The 27,027-nt window shown below is 37.6% G+C and overlaps 1 protein-coding gene across 4 annotated transcripts in view; it reads left to right on the plus strand.

The window, feature by feature from the left end:
- Positions 1-27,027, plus strand: part of Tpd52l1 (tumor protein D52-like 1) — an 80,796-nt gene that overhangs the window by 51,196 nt on the left and 2,573 nt on the right. The window contains exons 2-6 of one of the 4 annotated variants that reach the window (XM_013026864.1): positions 893-1,008; positions 5,657-5,805; positions 13,889-13,990; positions 20,989-21,027; positions 23,506-23,566. In XM_013026864.1, coding sequence (XP_012882318.1) covers positions 893-1,008; positions 5,657-5,805; positions 13,889-13,990; positions 20,989-21,027; positions 23,506-23,566 — 467 coding nt within the window. The remainder of the gene's footprint in view (positions 1-892; positions 1,009-5,656; positions 5,806-13,888; positions 13,991-20,988; positions 21,028-23,505; positions 23,567-27,027) is intronic. The other 3 variants (XM_013026865.1, XM_013026866.1, XM_013026867.1) reach the window with 3 other exon arrangements.

The raw sequence follows: 27,027 nt of genomic DNA on the forward strand, positions 1-27,027 counted from the left end.
CTGGGGAGACAGAATTCACCACCAGTTTACCTGAATGTCAAGATTCAGCCCTGTGAGGACATAGATTTACTCAGGGGACTCAGATTAAACTTGTTTCATTTTTATTTTTTTAATTCTATGGATTTTTGGTTTCAATATAAATTTCTTTTCTTTCTTCTTCTTCTTCTTCTTCTTCTTCGTCTTCTTCTTCTTTTTTTTTTTTTCTGTCGGTCATGGGGCTTGAACTCTGGGCCTGCACGCTGTCCCTCAGCTCTTTTGCTCCAACCTAGCACTCTACCACTTTGAGCCACAGCTCCACATCTTGTTTTCTGGTAATTCATTGGAGATAAGAGTCTCTTGGACTTTCTTGCCCCTGGGCTGGCTTGGAACCTCGATCCTCTTATCTCAGCTCCTCAGTAGCTAGGATTACATGCATCAGCCATTCGTGCCTGATTATAAATTCCTTTACAGATGTTTCTTTCAATTCCATCTTGGTTGGTTGGTTATAGCTTTCTATCTTTTTTCCTCTGTTAATTTATCCACGTTGTTTATACTGAAAGAAAGATGGCCTAGACATGGATCATGTGATTTAAGGAAGAAATGTTGTAAAATGTCACATTTTACACCCTCCTTGGGTAGGCCTGTGTCACACAGGTAAACACGATGAATGCATGTGAACATGATGAACTGTGTCAAAATGGCTTTCCATTTTCTTTCTTTCCATTTGTTTTTCAGAGTATTCTTTCTTTTCTTGGAGTTCATCACCTACTTGGGAAGACTTTTTTTCTTTTCTGGAATTTCTCATAGGTTTTCCATGGGACATTTATTCATTGTATCTAATCCTTTAAACTACAAGAAGTTGGCCAGATTCACTTTATAAAAATTGATTATGTTTTATCAATTACGCCTAAAGGTTTGTTGGAGAGCGAGCCATTGCAAGGAAGAGATGAGGACGCAGTAGCCAGTGCTGACTTCTCTAGCATGCTCTCTGAAGAGGAGAAGGAAGAGCTCAGGGCAGAATTAGTTCAGGTATGAGTAGTTATCTTCCTATTATTGCTATTTCTATCTTCAGATCTCAATTATGTTGTCATTCATTCAGTAAAATGCAATAAATGAGTACATTTCAAAATGAATTGGTTTTTTCTAAGGTATTTTTGTAATGCTAATTTTCCATCTCTTGTTGGTAAAATGAAAGGCTGTGCTACTTAATCAACAGTAATTAGTAGTGTTATTTATGCACTTCTTTTTAATTTTGAGATGCTATGGAAGCACTAAATCATTTACAGCCGTGACCAGAAAAAGTTTTGTTTGTTTTTTTCTAAGAGGAGTTCTTGATTTAGATCAACTTAGTATTCACTGGAGTCCTAGAAATTTGTTTTGTTTTGTTTTTAATGAAAAAGTTAGTCTGAAAGTTGCTGGACATATACTTTTACAGTATAAAGCTCTAAGAGTGGAGAGAAAAGTTGTAATTTGGCTTATTTAGATCCTGTGGAACTGTTTTGTGGAACTATCCTAGTAGAAAAGAGATGTCCTCTGTAATTTTGGGTCCAATCTCTTCAATATCCTTACCCTCCCCAGACTCTAGTAAACACTGGCGACTATTGGTTTACTCTGTACTTAACTTCTACAAGGTCAGGTGTTTTTAGAACAAACAAACGTTTGAGGATCAGGTGACTTTCTTTTTCTGTGTCTGCCATTAAAGTAATTTCACTTTAGAATGGAAGAGCAGACCTTTTCCTTTGGTAAAAATCAAAAGTGACTTTGGTAAGCACAGTGCCTGCCTACATCATGTAACCCAGATCCTTAGCTGGGTATGCATGTGGCCACTGATTGGCCACTTGTGCCAGTGTACAAGGACCAAAATCGAGCTTAATAGACAATGGATGGGTACTATATAATCTTCTGGTCCAAAATAAGAATGATTTATAACTTGTTTATGTCTACTGCAGTATCTAGAAGTTATGCTGTGCAGACGTGTTAGCTAACTGACACTCAGCCAAAACTCACATTCTCACAGGCAGCAGTAAAGTTTAAGCTCTGATACAACCTCTGTAACAGACCAACTACTATAAAATACTTCGATCCATCCACTACCAATATCAGTTTGCTTTTGTGAATGCTGTTTTGTCTGAAAGATCAACAGTGAGCATATTTTACATATATAATCAGAAAACAAAGCACTGGTGTTAAGTAGATGTCCCCTGAATATAAACAAAAAAATCTAGCAGTGGTTTTAGATATTCCACTTTCATTTGGTCCCAACATTAAGCTTCTCCCAAGTTTTGATTTCTAAGACTTTTGGAGCCTGATTCTGAAGATAACTATGTTCAAGTTACCCAGATTCATGTTTTCATCCTTTGGGAAGAGCATTAGGCTTCAATGCTTCCTGTCTCTTATTTTTGGGTTCCTCAGAGATGAAGTTCCCCGGGTTGTCACGGTTAGCATTATGACTTCAGAGGAATCTGGGCATAGCTGTCTGCCTGCAGGCCAGTGAAGAGCCAAGTCTTTGCAGTCCTTCCTCTTCACATTTCTATTTATTCTCCCTCTGCCTCAGGCCACTTTACTTTGTGCTCTTCTTTTCCTAAATCTGCCTTCCCTACCCTTTCACAAGCACTTGTGTACTGATACACATGCATGCACATGTGCGGCAAATCAGGTCCTTCCTACATCACAGATGCATTCAGATTTTATCTCCGATACTAGGATTTCATTACAACAGGAAACAGTGAGATTCATCTTAGAAATCTCACCACTGGCCTGATGAAGTACTAAGGTATCCTTGAGACAACTCAGCCCCTGTGTCTCAATCTTACAGATACTGTGCCTGGGCCCCTGGTTAAAGGTGAATCCTCTCTGAAGCAGAGATGTTCTGGGTCTGTTAGCCACGTGAGGACAAGCTTTCTGCAGAGGCCAGTCTATTGTTTGCCTGCCTTTGTTGGTGGGAGATACCACCAAACACAATAAAGACGTGTCAGAAACTTTGTCTTGAGTGAATTCAGCCTCAGATTAGTCTCTTTTAACCCAATTTGATCTTCAGCTCACTGTGGTCATGCCTCATGTACATTCCTGTAATTAGCTTGTTTTGCTGCTTAACCACATATTTGGACTTACAAATACCAGAAGTAAAATATGCATTTTTTAAAATAAATCTTATCAGTCTATCAGAAAGTACTGTTCTCTTTCAAATATTTGTTCTGTTTTATTACCGGCTGCTTTTCTGGTTTTTAAATGTCTAATTTTTCTAATGCTTAAAATAAACTTGATCAATAATTCTGCAAGACTGTCATTCCGTATCCACTTCAATTACACTAAGCTGCATTCCACATTGTGTCTTAGCTTTCAGAAAAGATGAAGTATTGGCATAAAAATGTCAGATGTGATTATATAACAATCTAATGCTGTCATTGCCCCCTAGATAAAATGACTCAAGAAAAATAGGTATTAATAGGAGCAGGAAAAATACCAGACAGCATCATCAAATAGGCAACCCTGTGTTCAAGCTTCCTCAGTCTCTCTTTTGGCTCTTTCCTCTTCATTTAGTGTGAGATTCCCCAAGAACACACAATGCTCTCAAGCTGCTGTCTCTTAGGTTTGCAAAGTTGACTTATATTCTGGGCCTTTCTCAGCTCCTTTCTGAAGACTTTGTGTTCTTTCTGAAGTGAGAGTGAACAGTTCACTCATTACTTTTTATCCGTATGGCTAATGCAAAGAGACCTTAACTTTAATTTTAGTTCTTAGTGACTGAAACTCAAAGGAAAGAGTAGCCAGAAAAAGGAAAGCTTTGGACAGTACTTGTAATATACTAAATGCTAAACATCGTACTGATGATCAGTTTAATCACAACATTTCTTCTGGGTTCTAGTTACAGATTTCATGTAGTCTCATAGATAAAACAAAATCATAAATTTTCTGTTTACAACATAAATGTACATTTATGAATTATTATAATTGATATAATGAATTATTTAATTCATTAACTAGATAATAGATTAGACTAATGATGAGATTATTATTTAAATAACTATCTAATAATTATTATCTAATGATCTAATGATTATTGTCTAATTCAGCTCAATTAATTTGCTTTTTGTGTTTATATCAGGATAAGTTTATTTAACTTAAAATTAACTATTTCAAAGTGAATGAACACACAGTATTGTATCACCACAGCCTGAATCCAGTTCCAAAACATGAATTTTGTCTCCCTAAAAGGAAAGCACTCATACTTAGCAGTTGCTTTCTATCCCAATTCCAGTTTCAGACAACCACCAGTCTGCATTCTGTCTCTGTGGAGTTCTCTCTCCTGAGTCCTTCAGATAAATGAAGTTGTATAATATGTGACCTCTTTTGTCTGGCTTCCTTCACTTAACCTAATGCTTTTAAACTTCATCTATATTATAGCATTGTCAGTTCCTTATTTCTTTTTTTTAATTTTATTTTATTCCTTATTTCTTTTTATGGCTGAATAATATTCTAGTGACCATACATGCTCCACTTTGCTTATTTTTTCATTGTTACATAAACTAAACTATAGAGAAGATGGGCACACATTCACATCTGTAATCCTAGCTAGTCCAGAGGCTGATATCTGGAGGACTGAGGTTGGAAACCAGTGCAGACAGAAAAGTTTACTAGATCCCATCTTCAAAAATAACCAGCAAAAATCAAAGCTGGAGGTGTGGCTAAAGTGATAACATACCAGCCCACCTAGTACAAGGCCCTGAGTTCAAAAACCAGTATTGCCGAAAGAAAAGCTAAATCAATTCTAGTGAAAGAATGTCATTGGCACCTGTTAAGGGTAGAGGTTAGGGGAAGAAGAGAGAAAGAAATTACAAAGAGCACTTTGGGAGATGATATCTATGTTTATTGCCTTGATTATGATAATGGCTGCACAGGTAGATAAACATGTCAAAATTTAAAAATGATAGATTCCAAATATATGCAGTCTGTTATTTGTCCATGAAATTGTTCAAATATATACAGTCTGTTATATGTCCATGAAATTGTTCAAGAAAAAGTCATCCAAATCATTTCCTTACACATATCCTGCTCTCCTTTCTTGAACTTAGATAAACCATAATGCCAACCAAATTTATTTGCATACCAGCATAGTTATCTGTGGTTGGCAGAAGTAAACAAATATGAATGAATGAAAGAAATTGCATTACAAAGTAAAATGTGTATTACAAAACCAATTTTGTTCAAAAGCTATTTTATGTACACCCTTAGACAATTTGGATACATAAAAACCAGGAAAAAATGGTGGCTATTTTCTAATAGGTTACAGTGGTTTTAATTTTTGTTTTCTTATTCAAATTTTGCCATGTAATCTGAATTTTGTTTTGTTTTAGAGACAGAGATTCCCTGTGTAGCTCAGACTAGCCTGGAACTTGCAATGCTCCTACCTTGACCTCCAGAGTGTTGGGAATGCAAGCATGTACTGCCACACCTAGCACAATCTGAATTCGTTTTACAAGGAGTACTGTTTATTTTTATAAGAACAAAGGCTAAAACTTCTATTTCTAGCTTCTGCTATTAGAGTATCATAGGTGTAGAAGAAACTTTTGGTGATACCAGAGCTAAGATTATGCAGACCTCTTGCATATACTTAGCTTTTGGGAATGCACTCTTCATCCCGTCTGACATTTTGCCTCACTGTTTTTTCTCCTACCTGTAGCTAGAAGACGAAATTACGACCTTAAGACAAGTCTTGTCAGCAAAAGAAAGACATCTGGTGGAGATCAAACAAAAGCTCGGCATGAATCTGATGAATGAATTAAAGCAGAACTTCAGCAAAAGCTGGCATGACATGCAAACCACTACTGCGTAAGTGTGAGGACAGCAACGCAACGCTTTAAAAGTTTGGGTAGCTTGCTATCTCTTTATCCTCCTTAGCTTTGTTGTTCATTTTTAATTACAAGGCTGATTTCTTCCTTGGAGCGAGGAAAACATATTATCTCTAAAACAGAAGTAGAGCTTTGACTCATCATTAAAATATGTTGCAAATCAGGACTGGGGACTTAGCTCAAGTGTTAGAACACATGCCTTAGCAAGTGTGAGGCCCTGAGTTCAAGTCCCAGTGTAGCTAAAAATAGTGCAAATTAGGCCAACTCTAAAGAAAACTTCATACAATAAAACTTTTTTTTTTTGCTAAAACTCTTAATTCCATTCAGACTATGGAGCTTTGTAGCTTATATGTTTATTTTTTCTAATTATTTGAATATTTTCCTGTCAAGTATTCTTGTTCCAAAAGGAAGAAAGTTCTCATATATATGAGAGATTTTTTAGTTGGTTGGTTGTTAAGGGTTAGAGGTTGATGGAGAACTTTCCTGGATCTTAATGTTAGCCCACATTCCATCATCAAGAAATTTTTGTCTTCAGATTATGCCTTTTCTTTCCTATTTCCATTCATTGGAGTGTGAAAACAGTGTTTTAATACCTATATGAGAAACAATTTTCCTCTTTGAAGTACTTTTTACCTGAGCATAAAGATACCACAGATTTGACAGTGATTATTTCAATTTTTCAGGAGGCCAATTTTGCCTGCTGATTCCTAAGAACTAACATCCAAGGCCTTTGGTCTATGAGGAGCCTGTGGTCTCTGAAGGGTGGCTTCTTTGGTTTCCATGTGCACAGAGAATTTTTCCTCACCTTGCTGCTCTCTGGGCTTCTATTCTGTGTACCCAAAGGATCCCATGGGCAGAGTCAGGGCACAGTCTAGAGTAAGATAGGAATATAGCTAGGGAGTTCATACATTTATCTCTGAGGGCTAAGCAACTGTCCCCAACCTGACAATTACAATCTATGTGCACCCGTTTAAGGTCTATATTACATCATATTATGAACCATCCTGAGAAGGATTGCTGACTATTAGGCCCTAGTTTAAATAAGCTTATTTGTCACTGATTTGTGTCTTTCCACATGTGCACTTTTGTGGCTAATACCGATGAGTAGCCCTGACAGTGTGAGGCTGAACAACCTCAAGTTCCTTGGGTCTGATTGCTTTTGCATTTAATTCAGGTCTCTAGGTTTCATTGTTACATTGATCTGAATTTCCTTTTGGCAAAAGAATGGCAGGATATCTCTACTTGGCCTCCCTAATCTAACAGCAGCAAGAAGGCCTCCAAATGGGGACAGGGATACTGCGTTTCTAAAGGAATCGTGAGAGAACAGAAAATATCTGTGCAAGGTTCTGTCATTATGATAGGTCTGATGGAGACAGGAAGCAGCCAGAAGCATATTCATCCTGGAACATGGGGTGAGCACAAGGCAAGTTCACCAATGACTTCTGGCCTCTTCCTACAGGGAAGAATACAACATTTGCCTTTTCCCATGTTTGAGAAACAAATTGGGAGTCTACTGAGAATAAAGCTTCTGGATAGGTGAACATAGCAGATTGATTCCCTGTGCTAATGAACCTTACAGTATCATCAAGAAGACAGTTTTGTTTTGTTCGTGAGTTAAATGATTTTAACTGTGAAAAAAGAAAATACAGCATATTAGGAGAATGAGAAGGAGGGAAAGGAGTAGTGCCTGAATCCTAGGGAAGGTTTCTTGTGTAAGCAGAGCTCTGAAGGAGTCAGAATATAATCAGGACAAGAGGGGAAAGTGGAATTTTCTGGGGGGATGACACAATCCAGTGAAGGCCCAGGTAGGGGAGAAGGTTCCTTCTGTTAAGGAAAGCATCCAGTTCATCAATGGTGTTGAGCTAGAAGGCAGGTACAGAGGCTCTGAACTGATGCTTTGGCCTCAGTTATTCTTCATACACAGGGACTAGAAAGCCATAAAGAGATCCTACCCAGCCATTTATCAAGAAGCCTTAATGAGTGCCTATTATTGGGCATTATTTATATTGAGGTAAATCTAGTCCAGAAGGATAATAGGATTCAACAAAGGTGGACAAGATTCCTACATGATTCCCTATTAAAAGAGGAAAGAACAGGAAGTAAGAAATGCAATGGAGACAGGAAGATATTCTTGCAAGTTCTGTAGTGACAACAGCATAGGGTGATGTGCCAGAGAGGGTCAAAGCTTCTGAGATCCAGCCCCAGACACAGAAATCCTATTGTGAGTGGCTTAGCTGAGGCTCAGTGGCAAGAAAGAATATCTAGGGAATATCTAGATGGGTGAAGTGATGAAGCTGAGGGAAACTTCATTCTAGAGCAATAGAAGTCTGTCACATTAGTGATCTTTATGATTCTGAATTGTGTCTTGCCAAGTGTAGAGAAACAAACTGGGCACCTTGGTTTTCACCACTGAGGAACAGAAAATGCTTTTGGAAGTCTGTGCCGTCCATGTCTCTTCATAAGACTTGGCCTTTCTGTGAGTGAGCACAACTCGAATTTTCTACACATGCCTTTGCCTTATGTACCACGTAAATCCTGAAGTATTTCCTGCAATGCATTGCACACTGTTCTTCATATATATGGATGCACAATTTCCTAGGGGTTACATTCTAATAAATCCATAAGGTCAAAAAACTATGAATGATCTGGTAGAGAGCTTTCCAACTGAGGGAAAGTTGCTCAAAGAGCCTGAGGTGAGAATTAGCTTATAAAATCTCTCGTGTGGAGAAATTAGTCAAGGGAATGAGGTCTCAGCCTCTGGGGTTCCTTAGTGAGAATTTTATTCCCAGAGCTTTCAACGCTACTGGAAGTGATGATTTCTGACTGACGTTTCAAAAGATCACTCTGGTTACTTTGTGCAATGCATTGTGGAGAGGTATGAGTAGTAGAAACTGGAAAATCACTTAGGTGATAAGTGTTCTATTTCAGGTAGGTGAGGATGTGAGGGAGAGTTGTGGACAAATAGGGTAGAATTTGGAAGTCAGTCTCACAGAACTTCCTGGAAGTGGCCCGGAAGTGGATGATGAGAAATCAAAGATGACTCTGAAGTCTTTGCTTGGCCTGCTTGGTGACTGTTAGTGATGTTTATTGAAATGAGAGTGGTTGTGATTAAGCCTGTGGGCTAAAATACTTGATTGCCTGGGTTGAAATTGAGGCTTAGCTGCATCCTTGAACTGATACCATACCCATTCCTATGTGATAGAAATGAAGACTCAATGAACTACTTTTTGCTAGTAGGGAAGAATCAGTCTGTTTTCTTGAGTAAGTCTATCAATCACATAAATTCAAGAAAGGATCTTTCTCCCTTTTTTCCCCCTGAGTACAAAGGAAAGAGGGGGGTCTTAATCCTATCTTGGGAGGAGTGAGAAGAAAGTCTTTTTTTTTATTTTGTCGGTTGTGGGTCCTGAACTCTGGGCCTGGACATTGTCCCTCAGCTCTTCAGCTCAAAGCTAGCTAGCTTTCTACCACTGAGACACCTTCCCAGCCTTGAGAACAAAATCTTTATCTCTGTGAATGATATACATTCTGGCTCTGTTAGTTTTTATGACTTCCATTCCAAGATGAGATTTATACTTCTCATGATAAAAGAACAATACTCAATAGGAAATGTACTCATTGCCTTACTCATGTAACTGTAAACCCTCTATAAAGTATCTTTCCAATAAAAAAATTTTTTAAAGAATATCTATTTGGACATGAGGGAACGATGAGCTGTGGCCAGGTTAGTTGGATAGAATTTCAAAGCACTAGATGTGCATGATTCACAGCTGCAATACTTTGCATTCTGATTAAGCCATCATGACCTATTTAGTTTGATGTATAAAGAAAAGAAAGTCTATGGTATGTTAATGAAGATTTGGGCATATTCTACTCTGCAGTTGGATTCAAACTGGAATAGGACCTGACCCAATATGTAGGAATAATGACATGGCTAACTCACATGATCTTTCTAGAAAGAGTCCAAGAATAAAGAAGAAGCAGGTCAGGGCAGCATCTGTGTGCAGGGTTTGTTGTCATGCTTGTTCTTGACAGTCTTTTGTGTATCTAGCCTTGAGAGAATTTAAAAACATATACAAATGCCTTTGCTTTCTTGGTTTTTTTTTTTTTTTGCTATTGTCTTTATGTTTGGGGAAGGTAAAAAGGGAGATGGATTTGGAGCAAAGAAGGGAGCCTAATTCCAAACCTCAGGCCATATGGTATGAATACATTTCATCTCTGCTGTGCTTTGCTCACTTCTACATGCACTGATTTCAGTTTTCAATGCACTTTTCTAGAACTGCTCTCCTAAACCAATGGCTACTTTGTGAATACTCTTGTCACTATCTTAGAAATGTAACTAGGATAGGAATACAGGAATTTTCTTTATTTTTTGTAAATAAATCCTCTATTTTTAAGGCTAGAACCACACTTTTTTTTTTTTTTGGTCCGGTTGTGGGGCCTGAACTCTGGGCCTGAGCATTGTCCCTCAGCTCTTCAGCTCAAGGCTAGCGCTCTACCACTTGAGCCACAGCGCCACTTCCGGCTTTTTTCTTTTTGCTTATGTGGTGCTGAGGAATCAAACCCAGGGCCTCAGGCATGCAAGGCAAGCACTCTACCACTGAGCCAACTGCCCAGCCCCAGAACCACACATTTTTAAAGACAGTGATCTTCATTGATTGAAATGTTCTGGATGCTGCTAGGGGACCTGTTGAATAACTTGTCCCTTGTGAAGAATTCTCAGCACATGGCATTTCATAATCATGCCTCATTATCATCTGATGGCTTCTCAGCTTTAACATTTAAAGCTTTGCTAACTGCCCTTTATAAACAGCAAGTTAGGTGTGTGTATTTGATTTTGTGTATTTAATTTTGGTTATATGATATAGATAATATATATTTTATATGAACTGAAAACCAGGCATTGTGTGAATAAATAATATATGGTGTTTTATGGTATAAGTTCACTTGGTCCTGTTAACAAAAAGAGCCTAACAAGATAGCCTATCATTAAAGTGATTTCAGATCTTGGGAAAGCCAAGGAATGTGTGTGTATTAATGCATTTGCCAGGGTCTGATAGTATACTTAAGACTGAGTGACTGACTGTAGGACTGTAGGAAAGGAAAGGAGTTTCAGGGAAGGAAGTTCCTTCATAGCTGATTGCATGTGATTTGAAATCATTTCATGAAACTGGTATAGGCTTCAGGAGGATTTGAGGCAATGAACCTCGGGGCACCATAAAGTGGAAGAAAACAGTATGTATATCATAAAGATGAATCTATTTTTAAAATCTTTCCAAATTTTTGCTCATTGCTTTTGATTCCTTGGGCTTTATATCTGTTATCCTTGATCCTTGACTTTATTCATGAACTCTTAGAAATTTCTTGTCCAGATGGATAGCATCACAATCCTTCCTATCATCATGTTCAAAGCTGCAGGACAATGATTTTTTTGCAATTTTTTTATTGTAAAAATGTTGGACAGAGGGGTTACAGAATAGGGTAATGAGTGCACTTCACAGCGAGCATTGTCACCTCCTCCTTTATTTTCTCCCACCATCACTTTCCTCCCCACCTCCCCAACTCATCCCACTCCCCACCCCGACATTGTAACATTTGTTTTCAGTATAGTGTCCTGTACGTCTTATCATCACAATGAGTCAGCCAGCATCCCCATTTAAGTGTTCTGCAATATCCCTTCCCCTCCCCAAATTACAAAAATGAATATATGAGATGCAGAACACAGGCATCAAATCCAGTGAAAACAGGGGTTATACCATGGGGGAAGAACCTACAAAAGAAACAAAAGAATCACATAGTGCATTGTAAATACATTAAAAACACTAGCAAGAAAGAAAAAAAAACCTCTGTGTCCCTGTCTTGGGGTACATTTTGCTTAACATTATCTCATGTGGTCGTATGTACATAGCCTTTGACCTTCTCTGCTTGTCCTAGACATGTACTAGTCACTGTAAACAAGGGAAACCATAGGATCTATGTTTCTTTGGGCCTGGCTTACTTCACTCAATATAATTTTTTCCAAGTCTTTCCATTTCCTAACAAATGGGGCAATGTCATTTCCCAGAGGCAATGTCATTCTTTCTGACAGAGGCACAGAATTCATATATATATATATATATATATATATATATATATATATATACATAGATATATATCTCTCTCACATTATCTTGATCCACTCATCCACTGAGGGGCATCTGGGTTGGTTCCATACCTTAGCTGTGGTAAATAATGCTGCAATCAACATGGTTGTGCTGGTAGCTTTGGTATGACCTTGTTTGATCATTTGGGTAAATGCCCAAAAGTGGAATTGCTGGAGGACAATGATTTTTATTTTCTTACTTGTCATTTATAGTCACTTGTAAAGTCTATGCATTCTACCTATAATCTTCTACACTTCTTTCTCTTCCTGATGTCATTACTCTCACTTGGAGTCAAAGGATCATCTTTTTGATCTCATCCATTCATTCATTCTAGTTATTCATGGAGTTTCTCCTGCATTCTGCCAGATGATGGAGACACAAAGATGAATCACTTGCTTGCCCTTGAGTAGTGACAGTCTTTGTAGCAAGACCACAGGATCTAAACAAAGTCACTATATTACTGTCCTAAAGTGTTTTTTAAACTGTCACTATATTATTATGTGTCATTATTATTCCCAGCTATATACACTAAAATTACAAGTTAAGTAACTAGTTGTATTTCTACTCTTTCTACTTCCTTTTAACAAAATTAATAACACAAGCTTTTGTTTCCCTTCAAAACCTATGGTTACTTTTGGTAGACACAGCTATCATTTGCAAATGTCTGTTTGTACCATTGATACTTACCTTTAAAAACACTGATTTTACATTATTTGCAAAAAAAAATTGGAAGGACCTGGCTGGCAAAAACTGTGTTAAGTGAAGCAAGTCAGGCCCAGAGAAACAAAGGTTACATCCATTCTCTCATATGTGGAAGTGGGAATTAGTTTACAAAGTATAGTATGCAAGTATACACAAATGTATTAATAGAAATACGGTAGCTTCAGGGGAGAACTCAAATAGGGTAATTCCTCAGAAAAGCTAAATCAAAAGGTCAACCAAGTAAACACCAGGAAATAGGTATTTGAAAGGAACAGGTTGAGATCAAGGGGAGGGAATTAGATGAAGAGAAGAAGATTGGGAACAATGCAATCTAAAATCCTACAAGATTAAGAAAAATGAGGAAAGTGTAGGTTCAGGAGGTTGAGTGAGAAAATTCAAATTAGTAACATTGATCAAGATGCATTATATTCATAAGTTGTTTTGTTGAATAGCAACTCCTTTGTGCGGCTACTTAAAGGTAATAAAAAGTATTTTAATAATAAATAATAATAACAAGCATATTAGAAGTCCTGTGTGAACGTGCTGTGAAAATTTAGAGGAAGGGAAACTGAAAGATACTTCAGAGAATTTTCATAAGAATGGGATATTCAAGCTCAGTCTAAGAAGAAATTCAAGAGGTAGGATGGATAGAGTTTACTCAATGTGGAATTAGTATTATGATAGAAACATAGAGGTAGGAAATCTATGAGATCTGTTTAATGAGTATCAAGAGCAAGGTATGCCTGGGATCACAGTAGGAAATGAGGCTGAACTATGGCTAAAATATAGACAACCTAGAATATTAGATGCAGGATTTGGACTTTATTCAGCAGTCTTTGGGAGCTATTCAAGATAGTGAAGATAGGAGATTAAGTGTGGATAGCATTATAAATACCAAGATACAAACTTGATAAATATTTTCAAGAAAAAAAATAGAGTCAAAACAAAAATACTGTCTTCTCAGTTCCATTATTTGTGATGAAGATCTACATATTCATGTCTGGGATTATGTATGTAAATTCTTCAGATTTAATGTCCTGACTCTCTTTCTGACCAATAGTCATCCGCCTGTCATCCCCATGCAGTGATTTCTATAAATCACTCATTTTTCTTCCTAAGTCTGTTTAGAAAAGGTAATTTCCAAAGAAAGAAGAGGTGAGAGAAGGAAGATGAATGTTTACTTGGACAGTATTGCTTACCATGGTTCTCTATTTCTTCTAGCTACAAGAAAACACACGAAACCCTGAGTCACGCAGGTCAGAAGGCAACTGCAGCTTTCAGCAATGTTGGGACAGCCATCAGCAAGAAGTTTGGAGACATGAGGTATATGGGAAAGACCCACAGAATCCTGTCAAAGAAGCATTGCCTGTGATTGGTGGTCTTATCTTTGTTGGCTAAAAATGGTCTTAATTGGTGCCAAACCTAAAAGATTATATTAAGACATTTTCCGCCTGGTCAGCCAAGGGCCCTATTCCGAAAGGTATCCTTTCTACTAGTTAAAGTAGATTGAGGTTAAAGAGGATAAAAAAAAGCAGCATATTCTGATCTTTTTAGTCTTGGTGGTTTTTTGTTTGTTTGTTTGTTTTAGGTGTTGTTAGTGGTGGGGCTTGAACTCAAGGCCTTGGTGCTGCCTCTGAGCTCTTATGCTCAAGGCTAGCACTATACTACTTTGCGCCTTTTTGGGTTTTTTGATGTTTCAGTGGAGAAAGAGTCTCTTGAGTAGCTAAGATTACAGACATGAGCCACTGGCATCTGGTTTTTAGGCTTGGTTTAAAGGAGAAAGTAATGTATGTATTCAGTGGAATATGCTGTGGTAAACTCTTCTAGGTTACATTTTTTAATACAATTATCTGTTGTTTTTTCTGTGCTAAATACCAAAACACTTACATTTCATTTTAAAAAGACACCATTGGGGTTTTTCTTCTACTCATTTCTTCTTTAGAAATTTAGTTATTTATTTAGCAATTTATTTATTGCAAATAGTTCTTTTTTTTACAACTTTTTTTTTTTTGGTTGGTCGTGAGGCTTGAACTCTGGTCTTGGGCTCTGTCCCTGCACTCTTCAGCTCATGGCAAGTGCTCTACAGCTTTAACCACATGCCACTTCTGGTTTTCTGAGTGGTTTATTGGAGATAAGCGTCTCATGGACTTTCCTGCATGGGTTAGCTTTGAACCATGTTCCTCAGATCTCAGTCTTCTGAGTAGGTAGGATTACATACGTGAGCCACCGGTGCCCAGCTTACATCTTCATTTTTAATGACCCAATCCTGTATATCGTGTTTGCAAATCTTTTAAATAAGTATCTTCCACATTATAGTTATTTTCAGCATTTCACTATTGCCTAAAACTACCATGAACACAAAGTAATTTTCAACCAGATATCTTCACTGTAGATAACAGAAATATTTTATTGCCATTTTAGGTTTTATATAGTGAAGTTATCCTGTTTAGTTTTTACTCTCATATCTTTTGCTTGTTTAAAAATGTTAACTTATTTTGAAGTTGGTTGATATCCCTCAGAAGACTTTTACAGTTAAGGACATGCATCAATATAAGTGCATTGCTTTATTTTCATTTTTACTAATACAGTGTTATCACAGCAATTGATTTTTTTTGAGAAATTATGATGATGTTAACCTTTTAAATTATTAGTTACTCCTAATTTGATTACAAGGAAACTTGCAAGTCATACCAGTGGCATTAAATCACTTACATAAATTTACTAAGCAGTCCCCTACTATAGGAAAGACCAAGCTGGTGCCAATACTATACACCTGTGATCCCAGCTATTCAGGAGGCTGAGATCTGAGGCTCCTGGTTCAAAGTCATCCAGGGCAGGTGAAACCTAGAAACTTATTTCCTATTAACAAACAAAAAGCCAGAAGTGGAGGTATGGCGAGCAAAACAAAAGCCAAGCAAGAACCCAAAGGCCTTGAATTCAAGCCCTAGTTAGTACTGGCTCAAAAAAGAAAGAAAGAGAGTAGAAGGAAGATAGGAAGGAAAGGAGGGAGGGAGGGAAGGAGAAAGAATGAAGGAAAAAAGGAAGAAAGGAGAAAACAAACAACAATAGGAAAAACCATATTACTGGTTGATATCTGAGGAATTATAATTTGCTATGTTTATAAAATTTTCTGTACATATAGCTTAAATTTTTCACTTGAACACTGAGATTATCATATAATACTGCCTCCCAGAAGAATTTCTCCATCTGTAAGGACCCCTTCCAGCTACCTCTGAAGCTCATTCAATATACCTCTCTGTGGTTTTTCCTTAGTGGGGCTTTGGTGGTAGTACTCTAGGAATCTGCTCCTAGAAACTTGCTTCCAGAAAACCTGGCTTTGAAACTAACTCCTAGGAAACTGGGCTTCAGGAGGGCAGGTTAAGAGGATAAATGAAACATATCATCTGTATCTTGGTTCTTGTTTATAAAACAGAAATAAGAGTACAACAGTGAGCTGGGTGTGTATCACCCTGATCTAGCGTGTGTTTTGCTTAAGTGAAACCCTGAATTCAATTCTGACATTTAAAAAAATGTCATTGAGTTATTACAAAAGTGGTCAAAGAGAGCCTGGCATGTATCACATTTTGAATGAATGTTAGTTTTTATCTTTATTAAGTGATGATCTCCATTATAAGGTGAGCCACATGAAAGAAATTAGGAAGTGCCCATTATCCAGAGGTCGCTCTACTTTATTAAGGCTTCAGTCATTGAATGAAGACTATGTTACAGATATGCAATTAGATGGTATATTCACATTCACACATTATTTCAAGATACTGTCCAGGCTGTATTAGTTGTCATTTCTCCTGATTTAACATTGTTTTGTTTTCACACAAATGGGATAAGCTCATTTTCTTCAAGTTTTAAACTTTTCATTAATGTTCTCCATAGAATATACAACATACTTGTTATTGTTTTTGTTGCTGTAACAGAACACTTGAGCAAAACATCTTAAAGGGGAAAAGGATTTATTTTGCACACCTTTTCAGGGTTCAGTCATAATCCCTGGCTCCATTGATTCTGGGCTCCTGGTAAAGCAGATATGATAGTGGAAGGGATGAATCATCTTGAGGTAGACAAGGAGCAGGCTCACGCCTGTAATCCTAGCTACTCAGGAGGCTGAGATCTGAGGGTCACAGTTTGAAGACAGCCAGGACTGGCCAGAAAAGGCCAGAAGTGGCCTTGTGGCTCAAGTAGTAGAGCACTAAGCCTTGAGCCAAAGAATCTCGGGGAAGTACCTAGTCCCTGAGTTCAAGCTCCAGGACTGGCACAAAAAGTTAAAAATAAAAAGAAGCAGAAAGAGAGAAAGGAACTAAGGATCTGGTATAATATTCAAGGACATGTCTTTTAGTAACCTACTTCCTCTGGTTGGCCCCAACTCCTAAAATTTTTACCACTTCCCAAAATAGCCTGTAGAGGATATTTCCATATTCAAACTTTAACATCCCATTCCTGGCTCCCAAAGGTACTTGGCCATCTCATCATAATGCGAAATGCATTTAGTCCATCTCCCAGAGTTCCCAAAATCCGAACAGTTCCAACATTGTTCAAAAATCCAAGTCAAAAGCCTCTTCTGAAACGCAAGGTTATGAACCCCTGTAAAATCAAAATGAAAGTCACATACTTCCAGGACACAATGATGACAGAATAAATACTCCCAGTCCCAAAGGAAGGAATAATAGAATAACTAGAAAAAAAATCAGACTGTTACTTTTAAAGGCAGCCTCTCACAGTCTCAAGACACAAACAAAATACAGATAGCCTCGGTAAGCCAGTTCAATTTTTAGTACAGTCTTCATTCCCATCTGAAACTTCATGAAGTGTTCTCTAATGTCCTCATTTCTATTATCATTCTAGTATTTATAACATTCTAGGGCAAATCTATCCCATAGTTTCAAACTTTCCCAACTTGCGCCCCCCCCTAAACAAAGAAGTTAGTAACTACATTGTGAGGTTGAGTCACAGCAACGACCTCACTTCAATGGTACCAATTTTCTGTAGCAGCAACACTTTTCATTTCCATGCTGAAGTACTACTTAGAACAATTTAAAAGGAGGGATGCTTTATTTGGGATAAAGTTTACAGAATGTTCAGTGCTCAATTCATTAGTGCTTAATTGAGCGCCAATGGTGAACAGAGCATCATGGCGGTGGGAGCCGATTGTTCATCTGATGGTATACAGGAAGCAGAGGGAGAGGGACTGAGGACCTGGTGTAACCTTCAGAGTCGTGCTCCTAATCACTTGCTTTCTCCAGCTAGTCTCCACTTCCTAAAGTTTCTACCACCTCCCAAAATAGAGTCACTAGTTGTGGACCAAGCATCAAATATACAAAGCTGTGGTGGACATTTCACATTTCACATTTTCACTTGAAAATGTAACCTGTGTCCCTAGACTTTCAACTTCAGTTCTAAATTATTCTGTGGAGCTAAAATAATTCGGAAACATATTTTTATTTTTATCCCAAACTATACTTTCTAACATTTGTGTCTGTGACAATTCCCTGAAGACAAGCACTGTTACAAATAATTTTTAGTTTTAAATTCATCTCAAACAAGTTATTTTTAAATTGCTTTTAATTTAGTAGACTCCTAAGTGAAAAAAATTATTATGTTTTGACATTTTGCTCTAATTAGCATGCTGATTTATAAAATGGCAGTGGGAAGATGAAAATTTAGCACAGATGTTATACTTTAAATCCTTCTTTGATGTAAAGCATCAAGTTATCCTATGTTTTGTATTAATTGTCCTATACATTTCTTTGGAACATTTGAGAATAAAATTCTGAACCTTTCCAAAAAGATGATCAGATAATCATTAGATTCCTTAGAAGAAAAACAATACTTTCTTCGTTAAAATACTTCTAAATGAATAAAAATCACAAACCTTCAATGCAGGCCTTTTAAGTAACAGAATAAAAAGCATCATCAATTTACATATTTTATTAAAAATCAGGCTCTGTTTCTTAAAGTAAGGTTCTCATCTAAACCTGACGGCCATGAGATGTCACCTGGGAATGGTTGTGGCATCATCCCCTGGTCTCTTTCGCCATCTGTGGAATAGCATTGGTAATATGCATTACCTCACCAAAATGTTCAACCATGAAATGCAGTGAAGTCACATTAAATGCAGGGTACACTGAAGAAATGCAAGCTATCAGAATTTTCTGAATCTTCTCTGTAACTCATAGCAAATTTGTCAGATTATGATCCAGTAGGGATGAGCTATCTGGAGGAGCCAAATGTTTAATTAGAGTCTGAATATTGCTATAAACATGGGAAAATGATTAGAAGCAAAAATTATAATACATTACTAAAAACTTCTCAAAGCCAAATTAGTCAGTATAGTTGGCCAGCCAAATACATGAGTTCTACATCCATAAATCCAATCAACTGTGGGTTAAAAATATTTTTTAAAATTTTCATGTGTATTGTGTACAGATTTTTATGTATGCTGCTTTATTTCCTATACAATGTGATATAAAATTTATGTAACATTTACCTTATGTTGGATAGTCTATGTAATTTAGACATGGTTTAAAGTAGGTGTGCAGGTTATACATACATAACACACTAGGTAGCTACATAAAGACTTTAGCATCCACAGGTTTTAGAATCCACAGGGGATCCTAGAACCAGCCAGCAACTCGTAGATTCAAGGGGCCAAGTATGTTCTCAAAAAAGAGGGGTGAATGGAGCCAGTTCATCTGTCCTTCTGAGCTCTTGAAAGGGGACAAGGGGCAAGATGGTCATTTCTTTGAATCTTGTATGCTAACTCTGCCCCTGCTCTTCTTTCCCATGCTGCCTGGCTGCAGGTCTCACTCTATTGGGTAAGCTCCTCATGGTTGTATGGTTGTGTGGTTTTGTGCCTGTGGCTGTGTGGGCAGATCTGTGGCTCACACTCCTCCCTGCTTTTCTTCACACAACCACCCGCAAAAACACTGGACTATATTTCAGAGAATGTAAATGGAGGCAAGGAATTAGTTATAAGATAGCTGTTATGTTTGAGCTTATTTAAGCACATATTTAATTTCTGAACTCTGTCTACCAACCTCACTTGTCAAGAAATCTCTTAGAAATCTCTTTCTTCATCGTTTCTTCATCGGCAAGATCCTTAGATCCTTGGAAACAATGTGGAAATCAAGAGTAGTGTGGGTTTTGTTTTTGTTCTAAACTTCTACACAGTGAAGGTGAGAAACAGAAACTTCATTTCTCTAGTTTCTGAATTTCTCAGAATCTCTTTGGAGTGTGTTGATGTTTCTGGAGTTGGAAGAACGTTTGTTGGGGAAATGCATGTGTTGCGAAGTTTGCCAATGTCTGGATTAAACTACCTAGGATCTTATTATGAACTTCAAATTTTTTCCCCTAAAAATGTGTTGGCAATTAGATGAATGTATTTGTAATGGTAGATTTCCTTTAACAATATCTTCTGAGTGTAATTTCTATATATAGTGTCTTGCATAAGACTGGTAACCTTTGAGTTTCTTTGTCCTTTTCTTACTTCGTTTGGGTAAAATGCTGCCAAGTATCAGTGGGTATTATTAGGAGAGGATGGCCAATTTGACCCATGATCTTTTAGCTTTGGGGGATTAGAGAAAGCAGGGACCAATTTGAAAAGTGGGATAGGAGAGCAAACACCAGCCCAGGAAAATTGACTCCTTGCTTCTTCCCTATGCCCTGCCTGATCCTTCATTGGGACACAGTGGAAAAACAGCAGGCAAGTAGAGCGGTGGTGAGCCTGCTATTCTACAATGAAGAGGATACATTTCTCAAAATTCTCGAGAACATTTACATTTAAGCTATGTGTTCTTGACAATCAAACCCGAATGAGTGAGGAAGAGCTTTCTTCATGTTGGGCTGTGTGACTTGTGTTAGTTGCATATGCTTCTTTGAACAAATGCTTCCTACATTCCAAAGGTCAGTTGCTCTACCATGAAAGGAATAGCTTCCACTTGCTGGGCTGCACTTCCTGGGTACTAACCTTTGTGCCTGGCTGCCTTTCTGATCAGAAAGGAGTGAGACACACGTTGGACTTGGAGATGATGTCTGTGGGCCACTGGGCTGACCAGAGGGGACACCACATATTCTCAGGAAGTACAATAGTATGTGACTGTGGACCACCTGCTCTGTCTTCAGATCCTTTGGAAGTTGACCATGCCCACCCCTCCCATGCCCAAGGAAAACAAATAATCATCTTGGTTGGGTGAGCAGAAAATAGTTTAGATGTCAGAAACTGATATTTTAGAACTGTAAATCAAGAGATTTTTATGTACTTAAATTTGCTATCTTCTTTTTCCCCCCTTTAATCTGTTTGTGCCCTGAAGGTACTCCATTCGCCATTCCATAAGTATGCCTGCCATGAGGTAATGTGTACAAAATCTTTTACATACTTTTAATGCAAGATGTATATGAAATATTACTTTATTGTGTTTATTTGTGAGCTTCTCTCCCCTGTCCTACTTTCTGTGAGAAGAAACTGCTAATGTGCCATGTTCTGCCCCATGGTGTTTCTGATCATCTTCAGGAAGAAAGTCTTAACACTAGTATAGGAGAATGTAATGATTCATTTGACCAGACACACTGGCTTATCCTCCTGTGTGATCAGAGACAAGGATGTATCTCAACTGCCACTTCTCTTTCTGTACATTGCAAGAAATAAGACCTACTTGATGTAGATGCTAAGAGGCTAAGTCTGAAGCACTTATCACAGGGCTTGAAAGATACCCAGCACGCTTGCCAAAGTGAAAATACATTTGTGATTTCATCACCAATGGAATGGTTGACACTGCTGGGATAGGAGGCTAGCTTAAGCCTCTGGGACCATCTCCCAATTCAGACACAAGTATATGTCTTATGCCTGCTTTATTTTATACTTTGTGATTTGAATACATGTGGAAAGAGTTTAGTTACTGCAAGCAGTTGGAGATCATGTAAATCAAATTCTTTCTAGAGTCATTTGCAATACTAATAGTTTATAGTTGGGTATGGTCTGATTAAATCTGATTAAGTTTTTTTCTCTGTTCTGCAACATGCATTCTTAACATAATTTAGTTACAAGAATGCCTATTCTATTATGTCTGCTGAAATCTCTTGTACTCCGTGGTTATTTGGTTAATTAGTTGATTAGGAAATTTAACCATTGTTTGGCTCTTTGGTGATAAATAGGGGATACAGATTCAAGATTGCTTAGCTCATCTCCCAATAATTTGCTCCCCCTACCACCTACCATTGACTGCATATGAACATACTCTGAGCTTCTTTATTATCAAATTTAAAACCTAAGTGTCCAAAGAAGGTCTGGAAAATAGTGGCTTGGTTCTTGTTCTGTGAATAGGAATCAATCTAGTGGTTTTTAGGTCAAATGTTTTCCTGAAGTTGACTTTGAGAGGAAAACTAGTTCTCTAATCTAACATATACCCATGAATCATTAGGCTTAACTATCTGCCCCTTTGGGACAGTGTAACTAGTAGCTGTTATGTGAGTGAGCAGACACAGTCAAATAAAGCCTGAGTGGTGTGCTTCAGCTTTATGCTTTTGAATCATTTAGTATAATTTCATGAATAATCAGAACTAGTTTGGCGAGTGTTTGCGTCACCTGCAGGTGTGATGTCATTCCTGCGTACTCAGAACTCACCATCGTTAATCCTGCAGCCTAAATGGCAGGGATATTTTTGGCCATTTGGTATGTTGTAGTTTCAGAGCCCAATTCCCAATCAAGCCGAATTGAGTAAAAAAAAATTCTCTATGGCAATTACCTCTTGATAATATTAAAGTCATGCTTTAACCCACGCCATATGGCCAAGCTTGTATTTTTATAGTTATGCTTCTATATGCAGTTTCCTTGGTCCATTCCTCTTATTTTACTTTTTCTTTACTCAAGGTAGACTAGAGAATGGTTTCTCAAACACAATAACATTGAGTTGCATGAAAATAATGACAATGCAAATAATGACCTGAAAAGAATGGCAATTATTGGGAGATTTAACAGATACAAGATGCAGTATACATTTTTCTAGTTCAATTCCTATTTCTTTCAACTTAGTGATATCATTTTCAAAGGAAATGATGACATTAATTTGAAATGTTATGTGGACAAATGCAGTCACTGACAACTGAGAAATATTTATTCTTAAAGCAACAAGATGTCATGTAGGTTATAAAACACAATGCATGAAATGCAAATAAAATGCCAATAGGCTGTGAAGTCCAAGTAGTAAGAAAATAGATGATTCCTGTTTAAGGGGGAAAACAATACATTCTATCAACATCATTTTGATCAGGCATTAGGTGATGGGTATACTTCAACATAAAATAATGAATGCATTAAGTTTTAGAAAGACCACTTTATGTAAGTTATCAAAATAATTACTTTTTAAGGCATGGTAATAAAAACCTTATGATCTTTTTCCCATTGAGCTATTTCTGTCTTGTCTGACATTTACTGAAATAAATAAAATTCAAAATACAAATACTCAAATATGGCATGCCTCAGACAGATTCTATTCCTTACCAAAAGACTGAGTCAAGATTAGGAATGTGGTGATAGAAACAATTAATTAGTAAATGCACTATGGAGTGCCACAGTCGAGTCATGTCCTCTTGTTTAGTCCAGTTGAGTGTCTAACCATTTTACTTAGAAATATTCAATCTCAGGTTCTGATTTCTGGAGGTAACTTAGCAGAAGTGAAATGCATTTTTAAAAACATGTTTGGTATAGGTAGCAAGATGACAGCTAGCTCTGGAGCAGAAAACCAAAACAGCATGGTTGCTAAGACGCAAGGTCTTTAGAGCTGACCTCTCTTTCTTTCTCTCTCTCTCTCTCTCTCTCTTTGTTATTTTAGGAATTCTCCTACTTTCAAATCATTTGAGGAGAGGGTTGAGACAACTGTCACAAGCCTTAAGGTACAGACAAAGTTAATTTTATGTGACTGAGTCCATTTCATCAGGAAAGCTTAGTCACGGCTGCCGTTAGTTCCCTAGGTAAGACAGGGCCACTAGCATTCTATGCAGCTGAGGTAGCTAAGCATAAAGCCAAATGTTTTTCTTCTCATAGGAATCTCTAGATTAAAACAAAAGTGTTCACCAGTATTACTGTATACTTTGACTTGTCTAAATAAATCACTCAGAGGTTAATTGCAAATGAAGGGGAACTGGGTTTGTGTTCACTTAATCTCTTAATGCTATCCCTCCCCCTCAAAGTAGTTATGTGAAAAAATACATAGAGAAGTAAAGGTATATGTCTGAAAGTAGCAAGTGAGTGAATCTGGAAGGTTCCAGAATATCTCAGTTCCTCTTTTGTGTGTGTGTGTGATAATACCATATAGAGGGGTTACAATTACTTGGGTAAGATAATGAGTACTTTTCTTATCAAACATTGTTGCCTCCTCCTTTGTTTCCCCTTCCCATCTACCCCTCCCTCCTCTCCCCCCTCCCCTCCCCAAAGTTGTAAAGTTTGTTTTTCGACATAATGACTTGTACACCTCATTGTTGTAATGGGTCTTGTTTGAATATGGACCAGCAACAAAAATCTGATCATGTGTTACCATGGCCAGCCCTACCCCTCCACTCCCTGAAGTTCACATGCTGAGCACAGTGGGGTTGGCTGTCAGGGAGAGGAAAATGAAGCTGCGTCACACATGCATTACTTTATAGTAATCCATTTCATGGGCCCATGGAAGATAAAATGAAAGTATGCCCATTCTGTGGTAGGTTTTGTTTTTTTAATTCAACAGATTTTTGTATTTAAGCACAGGTAAGTTAGTCTACAGAGAAGAAAAAGAATAAAAAGTAAAATCAGTGTAGATTTTAAAGGTAGTAATAACCTTGGGAAAAGTTATTGAAATTATTAAGATTATTTTTGAAAGTTACTATTTAAACAATGCACGTTGGTACCATCACTAAAATCCATTTATTCTACTATTACCTGAAAAATTACAAACATGTGATCTTCAATCGGATCAAGACCAGCCGTGTGTGCACACACTGATCACACAGCCCCATGTGTGCTGCTGAGGAGTGTGCAGCAATGTGTCAAGTTATTCCTCACTGCAGCTCCCAAATGCTTTTAGTGAGTGTGACCTGGAAGTTCTTTTACTTAGGGGAGCATCTTCCACATGGTCTTCTTCTCTATTTGGCCTGTGATCAGGTGTTGAGGGACAAGGATGAAATTATTGCCAGGTTTTCCTATGTCTTCATTAGCTTCATTCATCATCGGTTTCAACCTGTGTAGTATCAATACTCCACTTGTTAGCACTGTTACTACTAAATGCACAGGGTCTAGTGGAAGCCGTGAATTCACCCTAGTAAAGGGTGGAACATTTACTGTTGTGAGAATTTATCTCTTGCTAGAACATCCAGTATCACAACAAAAGGCCAACATTGCAGACATCAGTTTCTCAGTTCTTAGTTTTCAGCCATATTCAACCCAGAGAGGATAGCATCTGTTGTTCCTCAGAGAAGTTCTGACAGAGGAGAAGTTGTACTTTTTAGGTTTTCTTTAGAAGAAGGAAATACAGAGAAGCAACAGAAGAATAAAGCTCCGCTTATTTTCATTTGCTTTTATGCAACTCTGGTAAGCCCATGGTTCACATGTGATGTAAGTGTTTGATCTATACTCTGCCTCTCACGCATACACTTTGCCTCTCACCATGCTCTCCTCATGGGAATAGACCACCAAAATCTAGCTTGTGCCAAGACCTCCTGAAAGCAGATTTTGTTTTATGGTTGTCCATCCCACACACTTCTAGCTCACAGCCAATGCCAAATTCATCTTTGCCTACCCACTCAGTCACTGGAGAATAACTGATAATCACGCTATATGTAAAGCTTCCTATGTCCTCAATAGTTAACATTGCTTATTCCTTCCACCCCATCTGAGACTAAACATTTGCTATGCTTCACTTTTCTTTATATAGTTTTCTGTAGTTTACTTTTGTGTTGTAAACCTCCACGATGTCTACAACATTCTTCACTTAAGGGTCCTGGGGCTGTTTCCTGCTTGGGGAATAAATCATTAATTGGTAAGATTGAGTTGAAGACCTTGATGATCTCTGTGTCCCATTTTTCACTCACATAGACAGGAACTCATAGACATATTTATGTATATGAAGAAAAATGTTCTACTATAAAGGCCTACTTCTGACATCTGCAATCTGACATGTACCAGGTCGCATTTATACCGATTCAGTAATTTAGTTTGATGTTTTATGAAACACTTTTCAGTTCATCATAATTGTATAAAATTTAATCCTGCTGACATCCTGGCTGTATATTACTTGATAACACCTCTTCTGCTGTGACCTGTATGGTCAACAAGTACACTGTGTCACCCAAAACCTATCATCAGATTTGTACACCCAGCATCTGTGAAACCACCATTAGTATGTTCATCCATATTCCAGTGCATCATGAGCAGCTTCATCCTTGCCACCTATTCTTCATCCGCCTCAAGCAGGTAGTATTTTTAGTGCATCTACTTTTTGACAATACATTCTATGGTATGAATTGAAATCTTTAAAAACAATAAGCAAGATACATTATTCCTTTTGTTTCCTTTTTCCATCTATTTTATTGTGAGAGATTAAGAAGGCCAACTTGACAGTTGGAATGAGATTTTCTTTAAGGAACAATTATAATTTTGGTGACAAAAGTGACAAATTCTTCAATGCAGAGCCATTATGAAGAGAACAGTGCTGGAGAGGCTGATTGTTCATGTCTTTGCTTCAACAAAGTATTTCAGTCCTTACCTAAAGTATTACCGTGTGTAGTCAGTAAATTCCCATTGTCAGGAAGTCCCTGTGTTCACCCCTCTGTGCCAAACTGACATTTTTTTTATTAAAAAGTTTTTTTTATTGTGAAAATACTATACAGAGGGGTTACAAAAACTGACTTCTTACAAACATCTCTGTTTTATCATTTTGACTTGAGAAAATCAAGAAGTAGAAGAAAGCAAGCCCGAAGAAAACATCTAGTATTACATGGTGTGGAATTTTTATTATAAAAGAGGCAAACAAATATACTTTTGCATTTGACAATACGGAATTAGTTTAACCTTTTATCTTGGAAAGAATTAGAGAAGTCCCATAGTTAAAAGCATCCCTATTCCCTCTGCCTCTTCTCAGTGCTCAGATGAAAAGGGTTACTGCTCTTTGCAGAGGTCCACAAACTAAAGGGATGGGTCAGATGCAGCTGGTCACATACTTCCGATGAACCTGTAAGCTCCATTTGTAATGGCTGGGAGAAAAAAAAACCACCAAGAACAATAATTTGTGACATTTGAAATTGCAAACTGTGTTCTAGTGACTCATACCTGTAATCCTACTTACTTGGGAAGCTGAGATCTCAAACTGTGATTCGATGCCAAC

Source organism: Dipodomys ordii, unplaced genomic scaffold (genome assembly GCF_000151885.1).
Source record: "Dipodomys ordii isolate 6190 unplaced genomic scaffold, Dord_2.0 Scaffold97, whole genome shotgun sequence".
Classification (NCBI taxonomy): Eukaryota; Metazoa; Chordata; class Mammalia; order Rodentia; family Heteromyidae; genus Dipodomys; species Dipodomys ordii.